The 21,131-nt window shown below is 43.0% G+C and overlaps 2 protein-coding genes and 1 pseudogene across 3 annotated transcripts in view; 1 reads left to right on the top strand and 2 right to left on the bottom strand.

Moving 5' to 3' along the window:
- LOC111980849 (tyrosine-protein kinase JAK2) overlaps positions 1 to 10,657 on the top strand; it is an 80,516-nt gene extending 69,859 nt beyond the window's left edge. Inside the window, exons 14-25 of one of the 2 annotated variants that reach the window (XR_011481817.1) lie at positions 755 to 876; positions 1,415 to 1,553; positions 1,852 to 2,003; positions 2,528 to 2,678; positions 2,948 to 3,081; positions 3,880 to 4,069; positions 5,384 to 5,508; positions 6,125 to 6,297; positions 6,490 to 6,601; positions 7,806 to 7,919; positions 7,988 to 9,211; positions 9,242 to 10,657. Coding sequence is in view for 1 of the 2 variants with exons in the window: in XM_024011863.2 (XP_023867631.1) it covers positions 755 to 876; positions 1,415 to 1,553; positions 1,852 to 2,003; positions 2,528 to 2,678; positions 2,948 to 3,081; positions 3,880 to 4,069; positions 5,384 to 5,508; positions 6,125 to 6,297; positions 6,490 to 6,601; positions 7,806 to 7,919; positions 7,988 to 8,095 (1,520 nt within the window). In the remaining variant the exon portion in view is untranslated. Of the gene's footprint in view, positions 1 to 754; positions 877 to 1,414; positions 1,554 to 1,851; positions 2,004 to 2,527; positions 2,679 to 2,947; positions 3,082 to 3,879; positions 4,070 to 5,383; positions 5,509 to 6,124; positions 6,298 to 6,489; positions 6,602 to 7,805; positions 7,920 to 7,987 lie in introns of both variants that reach the window. The other variant, XM_024011863.2, reaches the window with a different exon arrangement.
- An 832-nt stretch (positions 10,658 to 11,489) lies between these two features.
- On the bottom strand, positions 11,490 to 13,071 carry LOC111981829 (relaxin-3-like). The gene is made up of 2 exons (XM_024013283.2): positions 12,799 to 13,071; positions 11,490 to 11,989 (listed from the first exon to the last, which is right to left on the bottom strand). Exons 1-2 carry the CDS (start codon positions 12,974 to 12,976, stop codon positions 11,640 to 11,642), a joined length of 528 nt encoding a protein of 175 aa, XP_023869051.1. The 5' UTR covers positions 12,977 to 13,071; the 3' UTR covers positions 11,490 to 11,639.
- A 2,587-nt stretch (positions 13,072 to 15,658) lies between these two features.
- LOC111980059 (plasminogen receptor (KT)-like) lies at positions 15,659 to 19,611 on the bottom strand (annotated as a pseudogene).
- Positions 19,612 to 21,131: the final 1,520 nt, after the last annotated feature.

Below are 21,131 nucleotides of genomic sequence, written 5' to 3' on the forward strand. Positions count from 1 at the left end.
TCTGTCTGTCTCTGTCTGTCTGTCTGTCTGTCTGTCTGTCTGTCTGTCTGTCTGTCTGTCTGTCTCTGTCTGTCTCTGTTTTTAGCAATGGGATAGGGGCCTATTCCTAGTTAAGTCCAACTGTGGGGGATGTGGATTAAACACAGCAGTTCATTAGGGCATTCAACAGAACACGGAAATTAACGTTTCTTATTGGACAAGTCCAGGTAGTCCCTCCCCCGTTTCAGGCAGTTTTCTTCAGTTTGTAGCCTAATGAACACGACTCTGACCACATGACTTGTGCTTTCTGGGTAACATCAGGGCCAGCATCGGTCTGGAATAAAATCCTTTTTGTAACGGTAGCTGTGCCTGCTGAACTGGCCGAGGCTCTAGGTTAATCCTATCTTATGTAAGGACTGGAGCAGCCAGCTGTTGTATGAAGTACTGGCTCAGCATATGAAGTAGGCTTCGCTCTATATATCGCTATGCATGGTCATGCCTGGTTTTAAAGGTGTGTGTGTGTGTGTGTGTGTGTGTGTGTGTGTGTGTGTGTGTGTGTGTGTGTGTGTGTGATCCAGCACTCAAGTGGATCAATGAAGATTGATTTGATACAGTATGAATAAGAATATCCATGTGGATTGAAATTGGATGCTTTTACCCACCAGTCCTTATTGACCAGAGAAGTGGCTCATCAAAACAGTATGGCAGTTATAATCCCTTTATTTGATGTGCTACACTGGTCCAGCTGTGATTTGTGGAATTCTAACCCTTTCAGACATGATGGTGCAGGAGTATGGGAAGCTTGGCTCTCTGGATACATACCTAAAGAAGAGCTCTGTGAACATCACCTGGAAGCTAGAGGTGGCCAAGCAGCTGGCCTGGGCTATGCATTACCTGGTAAGACCAATCCATCAATTAACCAATTACCTAGTAAGACACCCTAATCATAATAATCTGGAAGAAACTCCATTCATAAGGCCCCACACGGTTCACTGACTGGATGCACTCCCTGAACAGTAAATGGTTTTGGAAAGAAGCCGTCTGCTATGTGTCCTGGGTGGTCTGGTGGTCAGCGTTGCGGCCTATGTCTCGTATACCAGCGTTTCCATGGGTTCAAATCTGACCCGCTGTCTTTGGCTGCGTTTACACAGGCAGCCCAATTCTGATCTTTTTCCACCAATTGATCTTTTGGACAATCAGATCAGCTCTTTCGCCAATAAWCCGGCAATCGATCGGAATGGGCTGCCTGTGTTAAAGCAGCCTATGTGATGCACACCCCCCCCCCCCTATCTTTCCCACTTTCTCTCTCCTCTCTGTCCAGTAAAACATATTCAATACCACTGCATCTGCTAAGTGGCAGATATCTCGCTGTAATGGTGTAACTTTTGTGTTCAATCTGCCACTAATCAGTCCGCCATGTTCAATTTAATAACAGGAGGATAAGAACCTGGTGCATGGGAATGTATGTGCCAAGAATGTCCTGTTGATCCGAGAGGAGGACAGGAAGACTGGGAACCCCCCCTTCATCAAACTGAGTGACCCTGGAATCAGCATCACTGTGCTGCCCAAAGATGGTGAGTACCAGCCCTTGTATTAGTTAGTACAAAGAGATACTGTACTAAGAAATTGTACTTTACTGAACTTTTGCACGTTGTTTTACAATACTATGTGTAGACTATTTGGCTTGGTTACGCAGCAACACATGGTGTTTTGAGGGGTTTGTTCCTAATGTTTTGTACACTACCAGCTAAAAGCATACAACGCACAAACAAACAACAACAGTAGCTCAGGAAGTCAGGAAGGGAGTATATGTAATGTCTGTGTGCTCTATGTGTTCCCATCCCATTGTCCTGCCCTCCACTGCCCCTCCAGTCCTTGTGGAGCGTATCCCCTGGGTACCTCCAGAGTGTTTAGAGGAGGACAGACATCTGACTTTGGCTACAGATAAGTGGGCCTTCGGCACCACTCTGTGGGAGATCTGTAGTGGAGGAGACAGACCACTCGGCACACTGGACTCCTCCAAGGTAAGGATTGCTGGAGGTGCAATTAACAGTTTTATTCATGGAATAATTATATGTTGCTATATATATATATTAATAATTATATTGATATATAATTCTAATACCATTTAATTTAGTTAGTAATGGTAAGCCTTGTGCGAGCCAGAACGGCCTATAGGGCAGGAGTCCATCTCTTCTGTATCATTGTTGGTATAGCTCCACTGTAAATTACAGCCAAGTATCAAGGTGGTTTTTACAAGCAGGAAATCAAATCAATTTAAGTGGAAGATGTCCAACCTGAGGGTTTTGTGCCTCAGTTTACTGGTATGTTACAGTATGTTATGTTTAGAGAGACATAGTTGATGTACTGTTCTCTTGTCTGGACACTGGGACTAAAACTGTCTTCTGACATGGTCTTCATCAGGTTATTTGTCTTTGTCTTGTTAACAAACACTATCCAACTGTCATGCACAGCATAATAATCTATTGTTAGTGACGTATTAGAGTTCCTGTGTTTATAGTTGATGTAGTCTTATTGTCCTCTGTAGAAACGACTGTTCTATGAGGACCACCACCAGCTGCCTGCTCCGAAGTGGACAGAGCTGGCCAACCTGATCAACAGCTGTATGGACTATGAGCCGTCCAACAGACCCACCTTCAGAGCTGTCATCAGAGACCTCAACAGCCTCTTCACTCCTGGTCGGTTGTCTCCTCTCTTTCTAGTGCTCTCTGCAGACTGACAAACATGTCCTTCTAGTCATTTCACTGATACTGTTTCAGTGGCTCAGTGTGTTAAACRATGGCACTGCCAACGTCAGTTCCATTCTCGCATGYATTGCAACATATACTGAATGTAGGCTAGAGGTCACTGTCAGTGTTGATAGTTCTCTGACACMTTTGGGTAAAAATGTATGAATGTTTTGGTTTATTTCCAGAAGGTGTTGATTGTGTCCTGTCTCCTGCTGCAGACTATGAGTTGCTGGTGGAGAGTGACATGGTGCCCAACAGGGCCAGAGGGTTTGGGTTCCCAGGGGCCTTTGAGAACCAAAACCCTGCTCAGTTTGAAGAGAGACATCTCATCTTCCTCAAGCAGCTGGGCAAGGTTAGACAACACACACACCTCTCTGTCTCTCACTCACTCTCTGTCACTCACTCTCTACCTCTCTGTCTCTCACTCTCTGTCTCTCACTCTCTGTCACTCACTCTCTGTCTCTCACTCACTCTCTGTCTCTCACTCTCTCTCTGTCTCTCACTCTCTCTCTGTCTCTCACTCTCTCTCTGTCTCTCACTCACTCTCTGTCTCTCACTCGGTCTCTGTCTCTCACTCGGTCTCTGTCTCTCACTCGGTCTCTGTCTCTCACTCGGTCTGTCATTCTGTCAGTCACTCACTCTGTCTCAATTCAAGGGGCTTTATTAGCATGGGAAACATGTTAACATTGCCAAAGCAAGTGAAGTAGATWATAWACAAAAGTGAAATAAACAATAAAAATGAACAGTAAACATTACACTCACAGAAGTTCCAAAAGAATAAAGAAATGTCATATTATGTCTATATACAGTGTTGTAACAATGTACAAATGGTTAAAGTATAAAAGGGAAAATAAATAAACATAAATATAGGTTGTATTTACAATGGTGTTTTTTATTCACTGGTTGACCTTTTCTTGTGGCAACAGGTTACAAATCTTGCTGCTGTGATGGCACACTGGTATTTCACCCAGTAGATATGGGAGTCTCGCTCTGTGTGTCTCGCTCTGCCGCTCTCGCTCTGTCTCCATGTCTCTGTCTCTGTGTCTCTCTCGCTCTTTTTCTCTCTTTTCACTCCCTCCGCACTTTTTACTCCCCCTCTCTCTCTCCCCTCTCTAACTCTCTCTCCCCTCTCTCTCTCTCTCTCTCTCAGGGTAACTTTGGCAGTGTGGAGATGTGTAGGTATGACCCTCTGCAGGATAACACGGGGGAGGTTGTGGCAGTCAAGAAGCTGCAGCACAGCACAGCAGAACACCTCCGAGACTTTGAACGGGAGATAGAGATCCTCAAGTCTCTTCAGCATGAAAACATCGTCAAGTACAAGGGAGTGTGTTACAGCGCTGGTGAGATTTACCATCATCATAACTACAGTAACTTAAATCACCAAGGCAGGGAATCAGTGCATCTTAAGGATCCGCCCCTTTTTTTCTATTTTCACCTAAAATTACAAACCCAAATCTAACTGCCTGTAGCTCAGGACCTGAACCAAGGATATGCATTTTCTCAATACCATTTGAAAGGAAACACTTTGAAGTTTGTGGAAATGTTAAATGAATGTAGGAGAATATAACACATTAGATCTGGTTAAAGATAATACAAAGCAAAAAACATGCTTTTCTTGTTTGTTTCTTGTTCCATCTTTGAAATGCAAGAGAAAGGCCATAATGTATTATTCCAGCCAAGGTGCAATTTGGATTCTGGCCACTTAGATGACAGCAGTGTATGTGCAAAGTTTTAGACAGATCCAATGAACCATTGCATATCTGTTCAAAATGTTGTCTCAAGACCGCCCAAATGTGCCTAATTGGTTTATTAATACATTTTCAAGTTCATAATTGTACACCCCTCAAACAATAGCATGGTATTCTTTAACTTCTGTAACTTGGACAATGCAGTTAGATTAACAAGAATTTAAGCTCTCTGCCAATATCAGATATGTCTATGTCCTGGGAAATGTTACAACCTCATGCTAATCACATTAGCCTACGTTAGCTCAACCGTCCCGTGGGGGGGGGGGGTCACCGATCCCATAGAGGTTGAATCACCAAGGCAGGAGATCAGTGCATCGTGTCCATTTTGTGAAAGACAGGCCAGGGTTGTGTTTAGAACCGCAGAGGTTTTCAAACCTTTTCCTCTGGGACCTCCAGATGTTTCACAATGTTATTGTAGCCCTGGACTGATTTACCTATTCAGGGGCTTGATAATTAGCTGACCATTTCAATAAGGAACGGCTGAGGGTCCCTCTCTTCAGGGACACTTAGCGTACACTGTAACAAGACATTTTGCAGGATAAAACAAACATCTGTTCTTATTGAACAAGTTCAGACTGTAGCTCTCCATAGAAAAATTTAAAACGGAGTAAGACCCTGATCTCCTCTTCCTCTGTTGGGGTCCTCTCTGACCCTCTGTTCTGTGTCTGTCTGATCCTCCCTCTGTTGGGGTCCTCTCTGGCCCTCTGTTCTGTGTCTGTCTGATCCTCCCTCTGTTGGGGTCCTCTCTGGCCCTCTGTTCTGTGTCTGTCTGACCCTCCCTCTGTTGGGGTCCTCTCTGACCCTCTGTTCTGTGTCTGTCTGACCCTCTCTCTCCCTCCCTCTGTTGGGTTCTTCTCTGACCCTCTGTTGGATTTCTGTCTGATACTCTTCCTCCCCTATTCCTAGGCCGGAGGAATCTGCGTCTCATCATGGAGTACCTCCCCTACGGCAGTCTGAGGGACTACCTCATCAAGAACAAGGACCGCTTCGACTACAAGAAGCTCCTGCACTACGCCTCACAGATCTGCAAGGTACACTACTTCTCTACTCCTGTAATACTGTACTCCTGTACTCCTCTACTCCTGTAATACCTCTACTCCTGTAATACCTCTACTCCTCTACTCCTGTAATGATGTACTCCTGTAATGCTGTACTCCTCTACTCCTGTAATACCTCTACTCCTGTACTCCTCTACTCCTGTACTCCTCTAGTCCTGTAATACCTCTACTCCTGTAATACCTCTACTCCTGTACTCCTCTACTCCTGTACTCCTCTAGTCCTGTAATACCTCTACTCCTGTAATACCTCTACTCCTCTACTCCTGTAATGATGTACTCCTGTAATGCTGTACTCCTCTACTCCTGTAATACTGTAAAAACAGCTGTACGGAGATGGTATGTTATACCATCAATCAATCAAATGATGATGATAATTGATGTTATGTCATCACTGCTGCTCATCATTACTGAGGTCAAAAGAAACCGGCGGAAAGAAATCTCTTACAAGGAATTGAACCATCAGTTAATATCTATTTTATCAATATCTATTTGAGAGGTATGTATATAGATATATTGTTGAGGTATGTGGAGCATCCTTGAGGTTTCCATGGTAAAACAACAGCCTTATCTCCACCTGTGTGTTCTGTAGGGCATGGACTACCTGGCGACCAAACGCTACATCCACCGCGACTTGGCCACGCGTAACATCCTGGTAGAGAGTGAGCTGAGGGTGAAGATAGGAGACTTTGGCCTTACCAAGGTCCTGCCTCAGGACAAGGACTACTACACTGTCAGAGAGCCGGGCGAGAGCCCCATCTTCTGGTGAGAAAAGATACCACAACATCTCTCAGCAGGCAGAGGGGAGAATCATACGTTTGTTTCCCTCCAACATCTCTTAGTCTTTTGAATCAGTCGGCATATTTTTTTCCTGATTTTAAAGTAATCTGGATTTTTCTGACACAATCCTCTATGTATTTATTTGGTTTGTGTTTATTTGACTTTGTTGTGTTGAAGGTATGCCCCGGAGTCTCTGACAGAGAGTAAGTTTTCAGTGGGCTCTGACGTGTGGAGCTTTGGAGTGGTCCTCTATGAGCTGTTCAGTGACAAGAACTGCAGTCCTCCGGCAGTACGTATCTTCTCCTCCTCTTCCACACTTTCACTTTTCATCTGTAATGCTTTGATGATGACTCTGTGGCAGTCAACCTTTCTCTCTTTGATGCCTCTGTCCTTCTGTCAAACCTTTCTCTCTTTGACTGCAACTTCTCTCTGATGTCTGTCTGTCTCAACCTTTCTCTCTTTGATGACTCCTCTGTCTCTGTCAACCTTTCTCTCTTTTGATGACTCCTCGTCTCTGTCAACCTTTCTCTCTTTGATTGACTGACTCTGATCCTCTGTCAACCTTTCTCTCTTTGATGACTCCTCTTGTGGTTCTGTCAACCTTTCTCTCTTTGATGACTCCCTTGTGTCTGTCAAACCTTTCTCTCTTTGAATGACTCCTCTGTTCTGTCAACCTTTCTCTCTTTGATGACTCCTCTGTCTCTGTCAACCTTCTCTCTTTGATGACTCCTCTGTGTCTGTCCAACCTTCTCTCTTTGTATGACTCTCTGTGTCAGTCACCTTTCTCTCTTTGATGACCCTCTGTGTCATGTCAACCTTTCTCTCTTTGATGACTCCTCTGTTTCTGTCAACCTTTCTCTCTTTGATGACTCTCTGTGTCTGTCAACCTTTCTCTCTTGATGACTCCTCTGTATCAGTTCAACCTTTCTCTCTTTGATGACCCCTCTGTGTCAGTCAACCTTTCTCTCTTTGATGACTCCTCTGTCTCTGTCAACCTTTCTCTCTTTGATGACTCCTCTGTATCAGTCAACCTTTCTCTCTTTGATGCCTCCTCTGTCTCTGTCAACCTTTCTCTCTTTGATGCCTCCTCTGTCTCTGTCAACCTTTCTCTCTTTGATGCCTCCTCTGTCTGTCAACCTTTCTCTCTTTGATGCCGCTTACTGTGGAAAGAGCTTGAATAACACTTGTTAGTCATAATTATGTCCATTGAGACTTTCTTATCCCATTCTGGTCTCTGTACAAGGTTAATAGATAATTCCACTAATGCATTTCTCTTTGCAAATTTGATTAGTTTAACTGCCATCCTTAAACTGTATGCTGTAATTAACACAGCTCTTACCGCCACTTCCAACTCTCTCCCTACTCCTCCCCCCTCCTTCTCCTTCCCCCTCACTCTCCTCCCCTCTTCCCCTTGCCCCTCATCCTCCCCCATCATCATCCTCCCCCATATTTCTCATCCTGGTCCTCTTTCTCCTCCCCCTCCTCCTCTCCAGGCGTTCATGGATAAGATGGGCCGTGACAAGCAGGGTCAGATGATAGTATATCACCTCATAGATCTCCTGAAGAGAGGATACAGACTGCCTGCTCCCCAGGGATGTCCTGAGGAGGTGAGTGTCTCTAATTTAGTGTCCCTCTGATTGCAACGTGACCTTGAGCCTCCCTCTGTACCCCTCAGATCCAGCACATGATGACCGAGTGCTGGAACAATGACCCAGCCCTGCGGCCCACCTTCAAGAAGTTAGCCCAGACCGTGGACATGTTCCGGGACAGTAAGGAGGGCTGAGGAACCCTTCCTGGAGGTCTCTGCTGGAGGGTACCTGGCCCAGCCCACACCGATCACCTGGGTTGTGTTCATTAGGCACCAAACGGACTGAAAGGGATTACCTGGACTTGTCCAATAAGAAACGCTCGGTTTCCTTTTCTGTTGCAAAGCGTTTTGCTACGGTGTGCCCTAATGAAAACATCCCTGACGACGCCTCAACTCTAAAAGACGACGACAATGAAGTCACCTGACCCAACCGTCTTCTGGAGCATTACCAATGGCATTTTGGGACAACGTCTCAAAAACGATCTACTTTGTGTTCAAACCTACCCACTTTTTCAGGGATTCTGGGGATCTCTGAAATTACCATATGCTGTTACTTTGTTGCCGTCATTTCTCCATTTGGAGATGTTTTCACTGTTTGACTTCTGTCAGGGTCTCAGACTCTCTCCAGCACAGAACACCCAGCTGTTGATGATGTGTTAAAGGCAACACAGAACACCCAGCTGTTGTTGATGTGTTAACAGCAACACAGAACACCCAGCTGTTGATTGTGTTACAGCAACACAAGAACAACCACCAGCTGTTGATGATGTGTTGACGGCAACACAGAACACCCAGCTGTTGATGATGTGTTAAAGGCAACACAGAACACCCAGCTGTTGATGTGTTAACGGCAACACAGAAGGCACGTGAGGGAAAGCAACACAGAAGATGTACTGTACAGTTAGTAAAGGATGTTCAACTGCCTTCTTCCTTAACTCAAGTGGATTATGTCAAACCACATTTCTCTTTTTCACCTAAGGGAAGAACTAATAAAGCAATACTGCTTTTAGAGACACAAAGATGTGGGAGAAAAGGGTGATAAAAAAACAATGAAAGGAGATGTCTGACAAAGGGTGCAACCTTTATTTAATTTTTCTCTAAGCTCCCGCCTACTTATCGTCATACCCTGAAATCTTGGGCTATTGCAAAGTAACATGCAGAAGGAATTGTTGACTTATGCTCTTCCCCTTTTTATAATATTCTCTAACTTGACGAGTCTAGGATGCTGTGCACTGCCAGTTGGAAAATAATATCTTCATTATAGTGTTGCTACATAGCAATATTTGGAATGAGACTGACTAAATGGTGTAGGTGAAAGCATCAACAGACTAAATGGTGTAGGTGAAAGCATCAACAGACTAAATGGTGTAGGTGAAAGCATCAACAGACGAGAAGTGCAGAGACGAGGTGGAATTTCAGTTCATGGACATTTAAGTAAGTATGCAGGTAGCCTAGCGGTTAGAGTAAACGGTCTCTGGTTCGAATATCCAAGCCGACAAGGTGAAAAATCTGTCCATGAGCAAAGTACTTAATTTACTCCAGGGGTGTTGTACTACTGTGGTTGACCCTGTAAAACAGAACATTTCACTACACCTATCTGGTGTGTGACAAAACACATAGTGCCCCCCTGTGACCTGTCCATAGAGATGCAATGTAATCTGTCTTTAATTCTGTCAGAGTGACTCTATGATCTGTAACTGTAAAGCAGCAACGTGGGCTAACAGGCTTTGTTACATTTACATTTAAGTCATTTAGCAGACGCTCTTATCCAGAGCGACTTACAAATTGGAAAGTTCATACATATTCATCCTGGTCTCTGGTCCCCCCGTGGGAATTGAACCCACGACCCTGGCGTTGCAAGTCCCACTACTCTATTGTAATAATGGAGTTTAATCCAGCGATCATCAACTAGATCCAGAAGCGGGACGATATGGTTTTTTTCTTGAGCGGATGGTCAGAGGGTTGGAACATAATTACAAATAATTTGTGAACAGAAAATTGACCGTAAGAAGCACAAACAGATGTTTGTCTACAACATAATCATTTCAAACATTTCATAAATTTGTATACGATCACATTGTGTCTGTATTATGCATGGGAATACTTGGGAACAGATTTCTTACATAAGACTCACTTGTAGCTGATTTCCTGATATTTTTGTACTGTCTTTCATGTCCAACAATAAACTCCACACACCCCAATTTTATTTTATTTTTTTGCTCAGAACTTGGGGAGCCAAATAAAACCCCCCATGGTCCAAATTTGGCCCACGGGCCGCCAGTTGGGGAACCCTGGTTTAATCTGTCTGCTTGTTTGTTTCTGTCTACTTTTTATTGAATGTTACGGTAGCTGTGCTGACAGTCATACATGATGCTGTCATGTCAAGGTCAGTGTTTTGTGTGAACATGTTGGTTTTTTCATAAAATCATAACATGATCACGAAGAAGTGGGAAGTGTCTTTAAAAAAAACGTGTTTTTTTATATATACAAGCCAGTATTTCCCGGTGTTTGCGTGTTGAATGTAAATCTGCTGTTGTTGAATATGAATAATAATCCGTAGGCTAAATTGATTGTAAACTGTCAGCTATTTTATATCAAAGCAGTCAATGTTATTGCAGAACTGGTCAGAAATGGCTTTTGTTGCTTTGGGTAACCTTCATGTTTTTTATTTATAAGAGAGCCACTATTAAAGTTGATCTGCAATGTTATTTGGTTGTAGTCATCCTGTCTTGCCTCACATTAAACATATTAGATTGATCAGTGGCTCGTCTCTGTTATAACGTCTCCGTCCACACTGTACAGTCGGCTCTCAAATATCAAGATGCTCSCAGCTCCTCCTGAGAGAAACACAGTGAAGATGCTCGCAGCTCCTCCTGAGAGAGACATGTCTCCTCAATGCCTTGACTGCGCTTGTCAATTACAGGTAAAATACAGGCAATGGTGTATCATGATCGCTTTGAGACTAATGGGGTTGAATCATGAGTTGACCAGCTTTGAGGTCTGTCCCAGGTACACCTTGGTAGTGGTGGTAAGTGTAACCGATGTTCTGTAGAAGCGTTGTCGTCATTGCAGTAACCATGATTATGACTGATGGATTAGTGGTTTTAACTCTGGTAGAATGCACATATGAAATCATTCATTTTTATTAGAATAATAAATATCTTTCCGTGCAATAGCATTATATAACTAGCACTTTTTTTGAGCTTTTCCATTGAGTGGATGAGACATTTTGACATGGACAAGATGTGACTTCCAAAAGATACTTTATATTGATATTTGATTAGTTTAACATACACAACATATTTTCTCAGTATTGTAATGGGGTATTTGTGGTGGGTTGTTAGGGGAGATACATGTCATTCAAACTATTTTATTTCTCAGGGAAGTACAATGATGCTCTTGCTTCAGTAGCAAAGTCATTAATTTAATGATGAGACAAAATTTGAGCAATAATTCAAATGAAATGTAAACTATTTTCCTTTCACATTATACAGAAAAGTATACAAAGCCATTTTAAAGTTCCCCCATCAACAACCCAAACCTTGTGATTGTCTTGGAACACTGAAATGAAAACTTAAAACTGCTCTCTCTCACACCCAGTCCAGCAACACAGAGAGAAGGTGGAGCTCTCCTCACCCTGTACAGAAAGGAGAATTTGATCAACGTTCTCCGTTCTGTACAGGGGGAGCTCCCTCAGCCAGTGTCCACCTCCACCACCTCTGTTCTGCCCCAGTCTCACTCAGCACAGACGCCCAATGTCATTCTTAGTGCAACCCTGGTTACAGCACATGCCAGCTAAGCCCAGGGAAAAGTTCCTCTTTTGTCTGTCGCGGCGTGGCCAGTTGACGCTCGGGTTCTTGGCCACTCCTCCCAGCACTGAAGCCTGGTTCTGAAGACCCTCGCTGGAGTTGACATCAACCATTGACCCCCTATGGTCTCCCACTCCGCCCAAGAGTGAGAGGAGGTCTGCCAGGGAGGATGAAGATAGCTGGAGAGGGTGGTCTGCTGCCTGGTCTTGACCATGTCCGTGAGGCCAGTTGATTCTGCTGCCCTCCGTGACATCACTGTAGGAACTGGGCTGGAAGGGATCTGGAAGGAGTCAGAGCAGAGGGAGTGGTACAGTTAGTGTTGACACCTGTTTTATTTTGATACATTTTGGGGGGGATTAAGATCTCCACTGCATAGACTGTAATGTGAATACCGGTACACAAACTCTAAAGTGAATAAATAAAATGCCGGAAAATCCCTCCAAAATACTAAATGATTTGCGTTCTTTTTTTAAACTTTCCCACCGTGTGTCAAGACACCCTTACAATTAATTTAAGTGAAAATCAGAGGTCCTAGAATGTTTCTACATGGCTAGCAATCTCTCTCAGAAACCATGCTGAGTGCCTTGCAGACCCACCTGGCTAAATAAATTGAAAGAGCTCTGAACAGCCGTTGAATAGGAAAGTACAAATTAGCCTAAGTGACAACAATTAACCTATGATTGCATTTCAATTAGGCTACTTCTCAGTAATCAGGGTAACATATTCTTTGAGGCGAAAGTAGTGTACGCTCATTTTCCAATCAAGGAGCTGTCTGTGGTGCTGAAGTGGCATTATCAAGCAGATTATGTTTCTTCGGCGTTCTCGGGCAAAATACGACTTCCAAAAATGGGACTTTCGAAACGTTAGGAAACAACTTTGATTTAAGAATATAGCTACTGTTTTAACTTTAACACAATGGAAATTAATAATGTAGCTCATGTTAAAGTTTTTTTAAAGTCTGCTTTCAAAAAACGCATGAAAGTAACAAGATTATACAGCAGCTGCGAATAAAAGTCAGTTTTACCAGTTCAATATGACCGACGAGTGTTTGCATTTAGAAGATCGTAAATTATGTTTTAGCAGACGTACCCAAGTCTTCATCTAAGGATCGTTTCCAACGGGACCCGCCGCACGTGAAGATAACGGCTCTTATAAACTCTCTGCCGCACAGTTTCACCCCGTAGTCTCGTGATAGGCTTTGAGCGCTCGCACACAAGAACAAACTACCAACACACACAAGGATAACAGTAGTAAGCTTTAGAGGCATTTTCAGTTAAAGAAGTAGAGCTGGTTTCGTTGTAGAGAAACTGAAGTCGCCCTAGCGTGCGGTTCAAGTGCAAGTGTGAAGAGTTTCTTTAGATGCCGTTGCTACTCTATCAGTCAACGTTTTCTGTCAATGTAGACGTCAGTAGGATATCATGAAGTGACTCTCTCTCTCTCGCTACCATTTGCTGCTTCTTATAGTCTCTACCCCTCACTATCTTGTGTGCGAGTCATGATACCCTACTCTCCATACACATCAACCTGATGCCAACTCCCCTTCCTCCCCAACATGCTCGCTTACACACGCGCACACATACCATGCAAGCGCGTACATTGCACACACCCACGCACGTGTGCATTCTCTCTCACACACGCACACACTTAGATGCGTAATAATTAATGACCTCATATTTTTAGTTTTTCAGTATTCCGAGTATAATTTTTCATATGGCAGAATTACAGTGAAATATCTGTGTTTGGGTTTGGTGTGGTTCTAGAGAAACAGCTCAAAGCTAAACACCTGAGACTGGCTCCAATCAAATCTTAATCTACAATAAACAACCTGTGTTGTAAATGATGACAGGCTAATAACTGACCGTGTGTGTGTGTGTGTGTGTGTGTGTGTGTGTGTGTGTGTGTGTGTGTGTGTGTGTGTGTGTGTGTGTGTGTGTGTGTGTGTGTGTGTGTGTGTGTGTGTGTGTGTGTGTGTGTGTGTGGAGATGGTACTATGACAGCAGAACATTAATAATTTCTGTGGAAATGGATGGATCCGATTTTTTTCTCTATTTGAAAAAATAAACTTTGTCAAGAGAAATATCAGACCATCGTCTTTTATTCAAGTTAGGAAAAGTATCATCAGCAGTAATATGATGTACATATCGTCACACAATGTGACATCAGTATTGAAAAACAAATGTTCCATGAATAGGTTGTCTTAGGTCTCTGTTTATGTAGTGTTGTGGTGTCTCTCTTGTTGTGATGTGTGTTTTGTCCTATATTATTTTATTTTAATCCCAGCCCCCATCCCCACAGGAGACCTTTTGCCTTTTGGTAGGCCGTCATTGTAAATAAGAATTTGTTCTTAATTGACTTGCCTAGTTAAATAAAGGTTAAATTAAATTGTTTAAATATAAATTCACGTCACCAAATAATTGATTAAAACTGTTTTGCCATGAAAGTCTACAGTAGCCTCAACAGCACTCTGTAGGGTAGCACCATGGTGTAGCCGGAGGACAGCTAGCTTTCGTTCTCCTCTGGGAACATTGACTTCAGTACAAAACCTAGGAGGCTCACCCCCTTCCATAGACTTACACAGTAATTATGACAACTTCCGGAGGACGTCCTCCAACCTATCAGAGCTCTTGCAGCATGAACTGACGTGTTGTCCACCCAATCAAAGGATCAGAGAATGAAACTAGTTCTGAAAGCATAATCTACAGCTATCTAGCACTGCTGTGRATAAAATGTGTTGAGTATTTGACTGAAATAGTGAGAAAGACAATAGTTGAACAGTTTTTAACAAATTGATTTCTTCAAAAATGAAGGAGAAGTAAGAGAGCGAGATAATTTGTCATTTTATTTCACTTTCAGTTTGACTTAGTTAGCTAACAAATGTAGCTAGCTAGTTAAGCATACTCAAACACCCTGCTCAAACAGAGGGATGCTATGTTAGCTATCTGGCTATGACTATCCAACACAACACTGTAACTCTTCCAAGTCAAGGTAAGCTTTCGGTTTTACAAATGTATTGCCACCGGGGCCTGCCGATGTAACTGCTAAACTGCTTACTGACTATACACTTTAATGTTACTGCATGATTGTAGCGGGCTTACTAACGCATTAGTTCTAGTATCTATGTTGACTATGACGTTACTTCAACTAATATGGTGACAAAGATGTAGGCTGTGTAGCAGTTATGATATGGTTTGGCTTGGAAAGGTCACATACGCCTGGCTACATACAGCTGATGTGTTGTGCATTGAAGTCCACAAACGAAGGGAAAAGGTGAGAGGAGGAGAGCGCATAGATGTGAGGAGGGAAACAACGTGGCTGCTATGAAAGTGAACTGAGTTTACGAGTGATTAGGGCTGTATATGAAAAACTTTTCTTYAACGGGAGCAAACGTAGCGAAACAGGGATAAACATACCTGAATTTGTCCAATAGAAACTCTCGTTTACAACTGTTGGAATAATGATTACACCCTAGATCAGCTAGATGCAGGCAAGAGTGAGCAGGGCGGTATTGAATGTGTCACTGTCTGTCCATGTGTTACTGTCTGTCACGTCAAATTTTTCTCTCGACCCGTGTGCACATAKGTTGTAAACTTTCATTCATAGGCTAGGTTGTAGCAACCTTATGATGGGTATAGAGAAAATTAGAGTATCATGTTGTAGCCTAAACCTATCAATGTTACTGTACATAGAATTAGGTGAATGGAATATAAATGACAGTCATACAATATGCTGTAATAGAAATAAGGCCATGCTCATGAAGAAAAAAMTATTGTCCTCCCTCATCATAAACGGCACGACTGACACTGATTCTACACGCAACATAACTGAGGCGAAGACTTGATGAACATTGATCTTGGGGACAGAGGAGCGTCACTCACTGACTTCCAGGGGTGGAGAACAGAGGTGTGAACAACCCTGAACAACACCCACCCATGGAAGGACAGTGTCTGTGTCATTTCTCAAAGAGGGAGCTCAGGGAGCTCTTCTTGCCTTCTCAATGCTCACGAAGACGGGCACACCACTTGGAAGGTCCAATCAATCGTGCTCTGAGACCATGATGCTCTCTGCCTCATCTGGGGACACACACAGACAGAAAGTGACATCAATCAGAGAGCAAAGAAAACAAGCAAGCAAAGAAAAAGATAAGGAAAATGTGTATTTTGCTTTCAACGAGGATACTGATATTAAAATGAATATGTGGTGGTCTGGCCCGAGTAATGTTGAAATTACAGCTGCCATACTGTAGCAACTGACTACAATAATATTGTTTTCTCACGTTCAATTTAGGCTGAGGCTGCATTTCCCGACGGTAACCGCTCCCCTGGAAGCCATTTCCCCAGAGCAAAACATCTCTATCACGTTCTACACGATGTTTCTTTACCTCTACTTTACGCACACATTTTTGTGCTCACCCTCCCTTCACATTTCTCARTGTCAATCGTGAATGACAATTCTTCAAGTTGCCAACCATTTAATCTCAATCAGTTACATGTGAATATGCATTTAGATCTCGAGTTAAGTACAGTGTTGTTTTGCATTATGTACACTGTGTGACTTTTAGAGCAGATGGTGTTGACAAACTGTATCATACCTGTGTTTTGTTTCATTCAAAGCACATATTTTGCCTAGAGTCCCGTGCCGCCTGTTGTGTTCTGGCCGCATGAGAGAAACATGCGACCATTCGCACAATCATCCCCAAAAAATGTCATAAGAAATTAGGGTGGTGTTTTTCGTTTTATAGTTACGTTGTACTATGCTATTATGTTCGGTTCAGTTATGTAGAATACTATCGTTAGTATTGTGATCTTGCAGACATTGATTCAGCTTTGATCTAACTTTATTAAACAAGCGCCATTCAGTACCCTGTTCTCTGGGCAGCCGAGCGAATAGAGCAGAGACTGCACTGGGTAAACTATAGAATCGCGAAAATGCGAAGAAGTTTAGAATTTTTTGCAATCGGGAACCGACTTCCAGGGAATTGAGAAACGCAGCCACTCTGTTAAATGTATCCATTCAATGACGTTTGAGGACTGGTATGCCGAGCAAGGTTTTGGTTGTCAGAATGAAAATCAAACTCTTTCTGCTTGAGGTGGTTTTAGTCTTGAAATTGGGAGATTTGAATTCCCATTTGTTCAAATCCTTTGGTGACATCACCATTATAGAAGTGATTGTGAGCTAAAATAGAGGGGACTAATACCATTTCCACAACACTGAGCTGAGCCTAGCTGTACTGCGTTGGTCTGGTTAGCATCCCAGCCATATTTTCTGGAACCTTGCTGGAAAGGACAATGTGAAAATATAATATCGGAGTGTACACAGTACGTTTCAGGTCAGCTGTCAGTACACGTGGTAAAGAGAGAAGTATGTACTCCCCATGTGGTAGATAAGCGTTCCAAAGGCCATGTCCATCTGATAGGCCAGAACGAAGCTGAGAGGTATGACGGGGACAGAAAGCCAGCTTCCTCTTCTTAATAGCACTGCTCACGTGGGGATAGAGGTACATTAGACAGTCACAGAGATCAACTAACACCTAAAACAAACATTCAAACGCGTGAAACCAAACCAATATATACATTTGTGCATGGCTGGGGCACACATTTAGCCTACATTATCAACATGGCCAAGGCTTGTGTTGGCATCCAAAGACAGAGATTTTTATATTAATTTTTTATTTCACCTTTATTTAACCAGGTAGGTTAGTTGGGAACAAGTTCTCAGTTACAACTGTGACCTGGCCAAGATAAAGCAAAGCAGTTCGACACATACAACAACACAGAGTTACACATGGAATAAACAAACATACAGTTGATAACAAAACACTTATAACAATCATGATTTGCTTAAAGACAATTTATATTATTTATTTTAAAATCACACTAGCTAGCATCACTCATACCATTATGGGCGAGGGCGACGTATTTATATGTTTGTTATGAGGAAGATGTACATGTGACTATTAAYCACTTTGAATCTGAAGCTAATGAATCACAACCTGTATGTGAATAGCAGGTAATGAACTGCCGTACACACATCACACTGCTGTAAATAAAACAGTGGTTTGGCTTTAAAGGTCCACTGCACTTCACATGAATCAGTTACCCTCTAACCCTTTAGATCAGTGAGCATCTCACACCTAACAGGTAGGAAATATAGTCACTCAGCTCGTCAAGCAATGGCAACAGCAGTGGTCCTAGGTACGTTTCAGAACATCCAACCATCTGTTAACACTGAAGCTTCCTGCCATCCAGGACCTCTATAGCAGGCGGTGTCAGAGGAAGGCCCTAAAAATTGTCAAAGACTCCAGCCACCCTAGTCATAGACTGTTCTCTCGCCAAGTCTAGGTCCAAGAGGCTTCTAAACAGCTTCTACCCCCAAGCCNCGCTGGTACTCTCTATTGCTAACATCTATACATAGTCACTTTAATAACTCTACCTACATGTATCAGGTATGAAGGTAAGACCCAGATGCAGACAACGTTGAATGAACAATGGTTTAATAATCCAACAGGGGTAGGCAATAGACAGGTCAAGGCAGGCAGGGGTCAGTAAACCAGAGGTGGGGCAACCGTACCGAACTGCAGGCAGGCTCAGGGTCAGGGTAGGCAGAGGTCAATAATCCAGAGGTGGGGCAAAGGTACAGGTTGGCAGGCAGGCTCAGGGTCAGGGTAGGCAGTGGTCAGGCAGGCGGGCTCAGAGTCAGGACAAGCAAGGGTCAAAACCAGGAGGGAGAGAAAAAGAGAGACTGGGAAAAACAGGAGCTGAGACATAAAAACGCTGGTTGACTTGACAAACAAGACGAACTGGCAATGGACAAACAGAGAACACAGGTATAAATACACAGGGGATAATGGGGAAGATGGGTGACACCTGGAGGGGGGAGGAGACAATCACAAAGACAGGTGAACAGATCAGGGTGTGACAACATGTACATATTACCTCAATTACCTCAACTAAACGGTGCCCCCGCACATTGCCTCTGTACCGGTACCCCCTGTATATAGTCTCGCTATTGTTATTTTACTGCTGCTCTTTAATTACGTGTTACTTTTTATTTCTTATTCATATTTTCTTTTTAAGTAATCACTGTACCTGTTGTCTTCAACGAATGTGACTAATAAAATTTGATTTGATTTAATTTGAAGTGTAAGTCATAACAGCAGCACAACAGTGTCATCATATTGTCATCAACAATATCCCTGTCATGATATATGGCATGTTATGTCATGTTTATGACAGCATTGTGACACAGCATGTATGACATACAGTTCAAACAAAGTGTTACCTCATCTTTTTTGTCCATCTCATCTTCATTAGTCTCTTTATTAACTAAACATACATTTTGCAATGTTATAATTGTATTAAACATTATCAATCATCTATCTTCTACCTATTGAAGAAACCTGGCTTAATTTGAACTAAAATGATGTAGGCCTAGAACCCACCCGATGGTGAGGCCGAGTTAACTCTGTGGAGAACCCACCCGATGGGGAGGCCTAGTTAACTCTGTGGAGGACCCACCCGATGGTGAGGCCCAGTTAACTCTATGGAGAACACACCCGATGGTGAGGCCTAGTTAACTCTATGGAGAACACACCCGATGGTGAGGCCTAGTTAACTCTGTGGAGAACACACCCGATAGTGAGGCCTAGTTAACTCTGTGGAGGACCCACCCGATGGTGAGGCCTAGTTAACTCTATGGAGGACCCACCCGATAGTGAGGCCTAGTTAACTCTGTGGAGGACCCACCTGATGGTGAGGCCTAGTTAACCCTATGGAGAACCCACCCGAGGGTGAGGCCTAGTGTGGCCAGGCTGAAGAAGTATTTGAGGAACTCCCTGGACCAGGCTATCTGCATAGCCATTTGCCTCTCTCTCATCTGGTTCTGCATCAGGGTCTGTCTCTCCATCCGGGCAGGGCAGGAAGGACAGAAACGTACTCAGTCAGAGCTCAGAGAACACATCCCAACGTGCAAAACTGGTTGCAATGATGCTATTATGACCTCTTTTATGACGTTATACCAAGTAAAAGGATGTAAAAGGACGTTTTGTTGACGTCTTTTTAGCAACCAGAAAAATACGCATTTTTGGTTGTAATCTCATMATCTGCTGCAAAACTCTGATCTCAAGGCACATACCCTATAAATGAATAGACTATAGCTAATGTACATTTCTTCGACACAAAATAGCAGAATGTATTTGTTGTTTCAAGAGATGTGAGTGTGAAATGAATGAAAGGAACAAAGAGAGGTGGAGAAACACGTATGAACACCCTTGAACACCAGGCTCTACTGGTGCGACTTCCTCCGTGGGGCATCGTGCCTCCCTGACAATAGACGCAAGAAGAAGGTGATAGGTAGGGGTCAGAGAGAGGGAGGAGACATATTGATACTCTAGTGACGCAGGACTGGGAGAGTGGAGCGGAACCTGTGGCCATCACATCCTGGCTTGGATTGAACTGTGAGTCACTCAATCTAGTTATCATGGCCATCATTATCATGACAATTCAATTATGAGACTGTGGGACGGGACACTAAGACTAAGTGCATCTGTCCTTCAAGATATGACAAAGCCTCAGACCTTCAGGGTGGATGAGAAAGGTTGCTATTTCACCTTCTGTCACCTCAGTGAATATTAAAACAGATTAAACGCATTCTCTAAAAACGGCTGTAAATATTACAGATCCGGCCTTTAAATGCATTTCCCTCACATCCTTTGAAGGCAGTCAGACCCTTTGATTCAGTGCTGAYACACACGCACTGATGACTGACCAGGGTCTCGGGATCACTCGACTCCTAGCGCCATCACACTCTTATTCCTAGGTAGAACTCTTTGTCGTGTCAAGTAGGCTTTTTTTCTACGTTGTTTCCCGTTTACTGCAAAGACGTTCASCGTCCACTACGGCCGCCATTATCATTAGGAGAAGAGAAGAGAGAATGCATGGCATTTTGTATGACAGCTCTTTATTCCCTAAAAGTCATGTCAAAAGATGCCATTTTCTTTATGAAATATGTAGATAGATCGTAAGGCTCGTGGATGATTAGGTTGGGAAAAATATGATTCAAATGACATTTAAATATGGCAGTGTAAAAGGGACGTAAATTATAGTGTGTCATGTGAGGATGATTTTCGTGACAATTATCATTAGTCATTTGTGGCAATACATTAAATATTCTAACAGTAAGTGGCTGAAAACAGAAGGAGTGGGAGACAACATCAAAAATATAAAATGAATATATATAAATAATGTATGCCATTTAGCAGACACTTTTATCCAAAGAGTCATACGTGCATACATTTTAGGTACAGTGGTCCCGGGAATCGAACGCACTATCTTGCTGTTGTTAGCGACATGCTCTACCAACTCATCATCTGAGTACAAAGTACAATGTAATGTATTGACTCCAGACAATTGAATGTAAATGGTATT

The sequence above is a fragment of the Salvelinus sp. IW2-2015 genome, linkage group LG20 (assembly GCF_002910315.2).
Source record: "Salvelinus sp. IW2-2015 linkage group LG20, ASM291031v2, whole genome shotgun sequence".
In the NCBI taxonomy this organism is placed as follows: domain Eukaryota; kingdom Metazoa; phylum Chordata; class Actinopteri; order Salmoniformes; family Salmonidae; genus Salvelinus; species Salvelinus sp. IW2-2015.

Bases quoted from the DNA above. Each gene is read 5' to 3' on its own strand.
- LOC111981829 (XM_024013283.2), bottom strand. From the start codon at position 12,976: ATGCCTCTAAAGCTTACTACTGTTATCCTTGTGTGTGTTGGTAGTTTG. The intron at 11,990-12,798 runs GTACGTCTGCTA...GACTCCTTCCAG, and splicing joins ATCCTTAGATGAAGACTTGG to ATCCCTTCCAGCCCAGTTCC.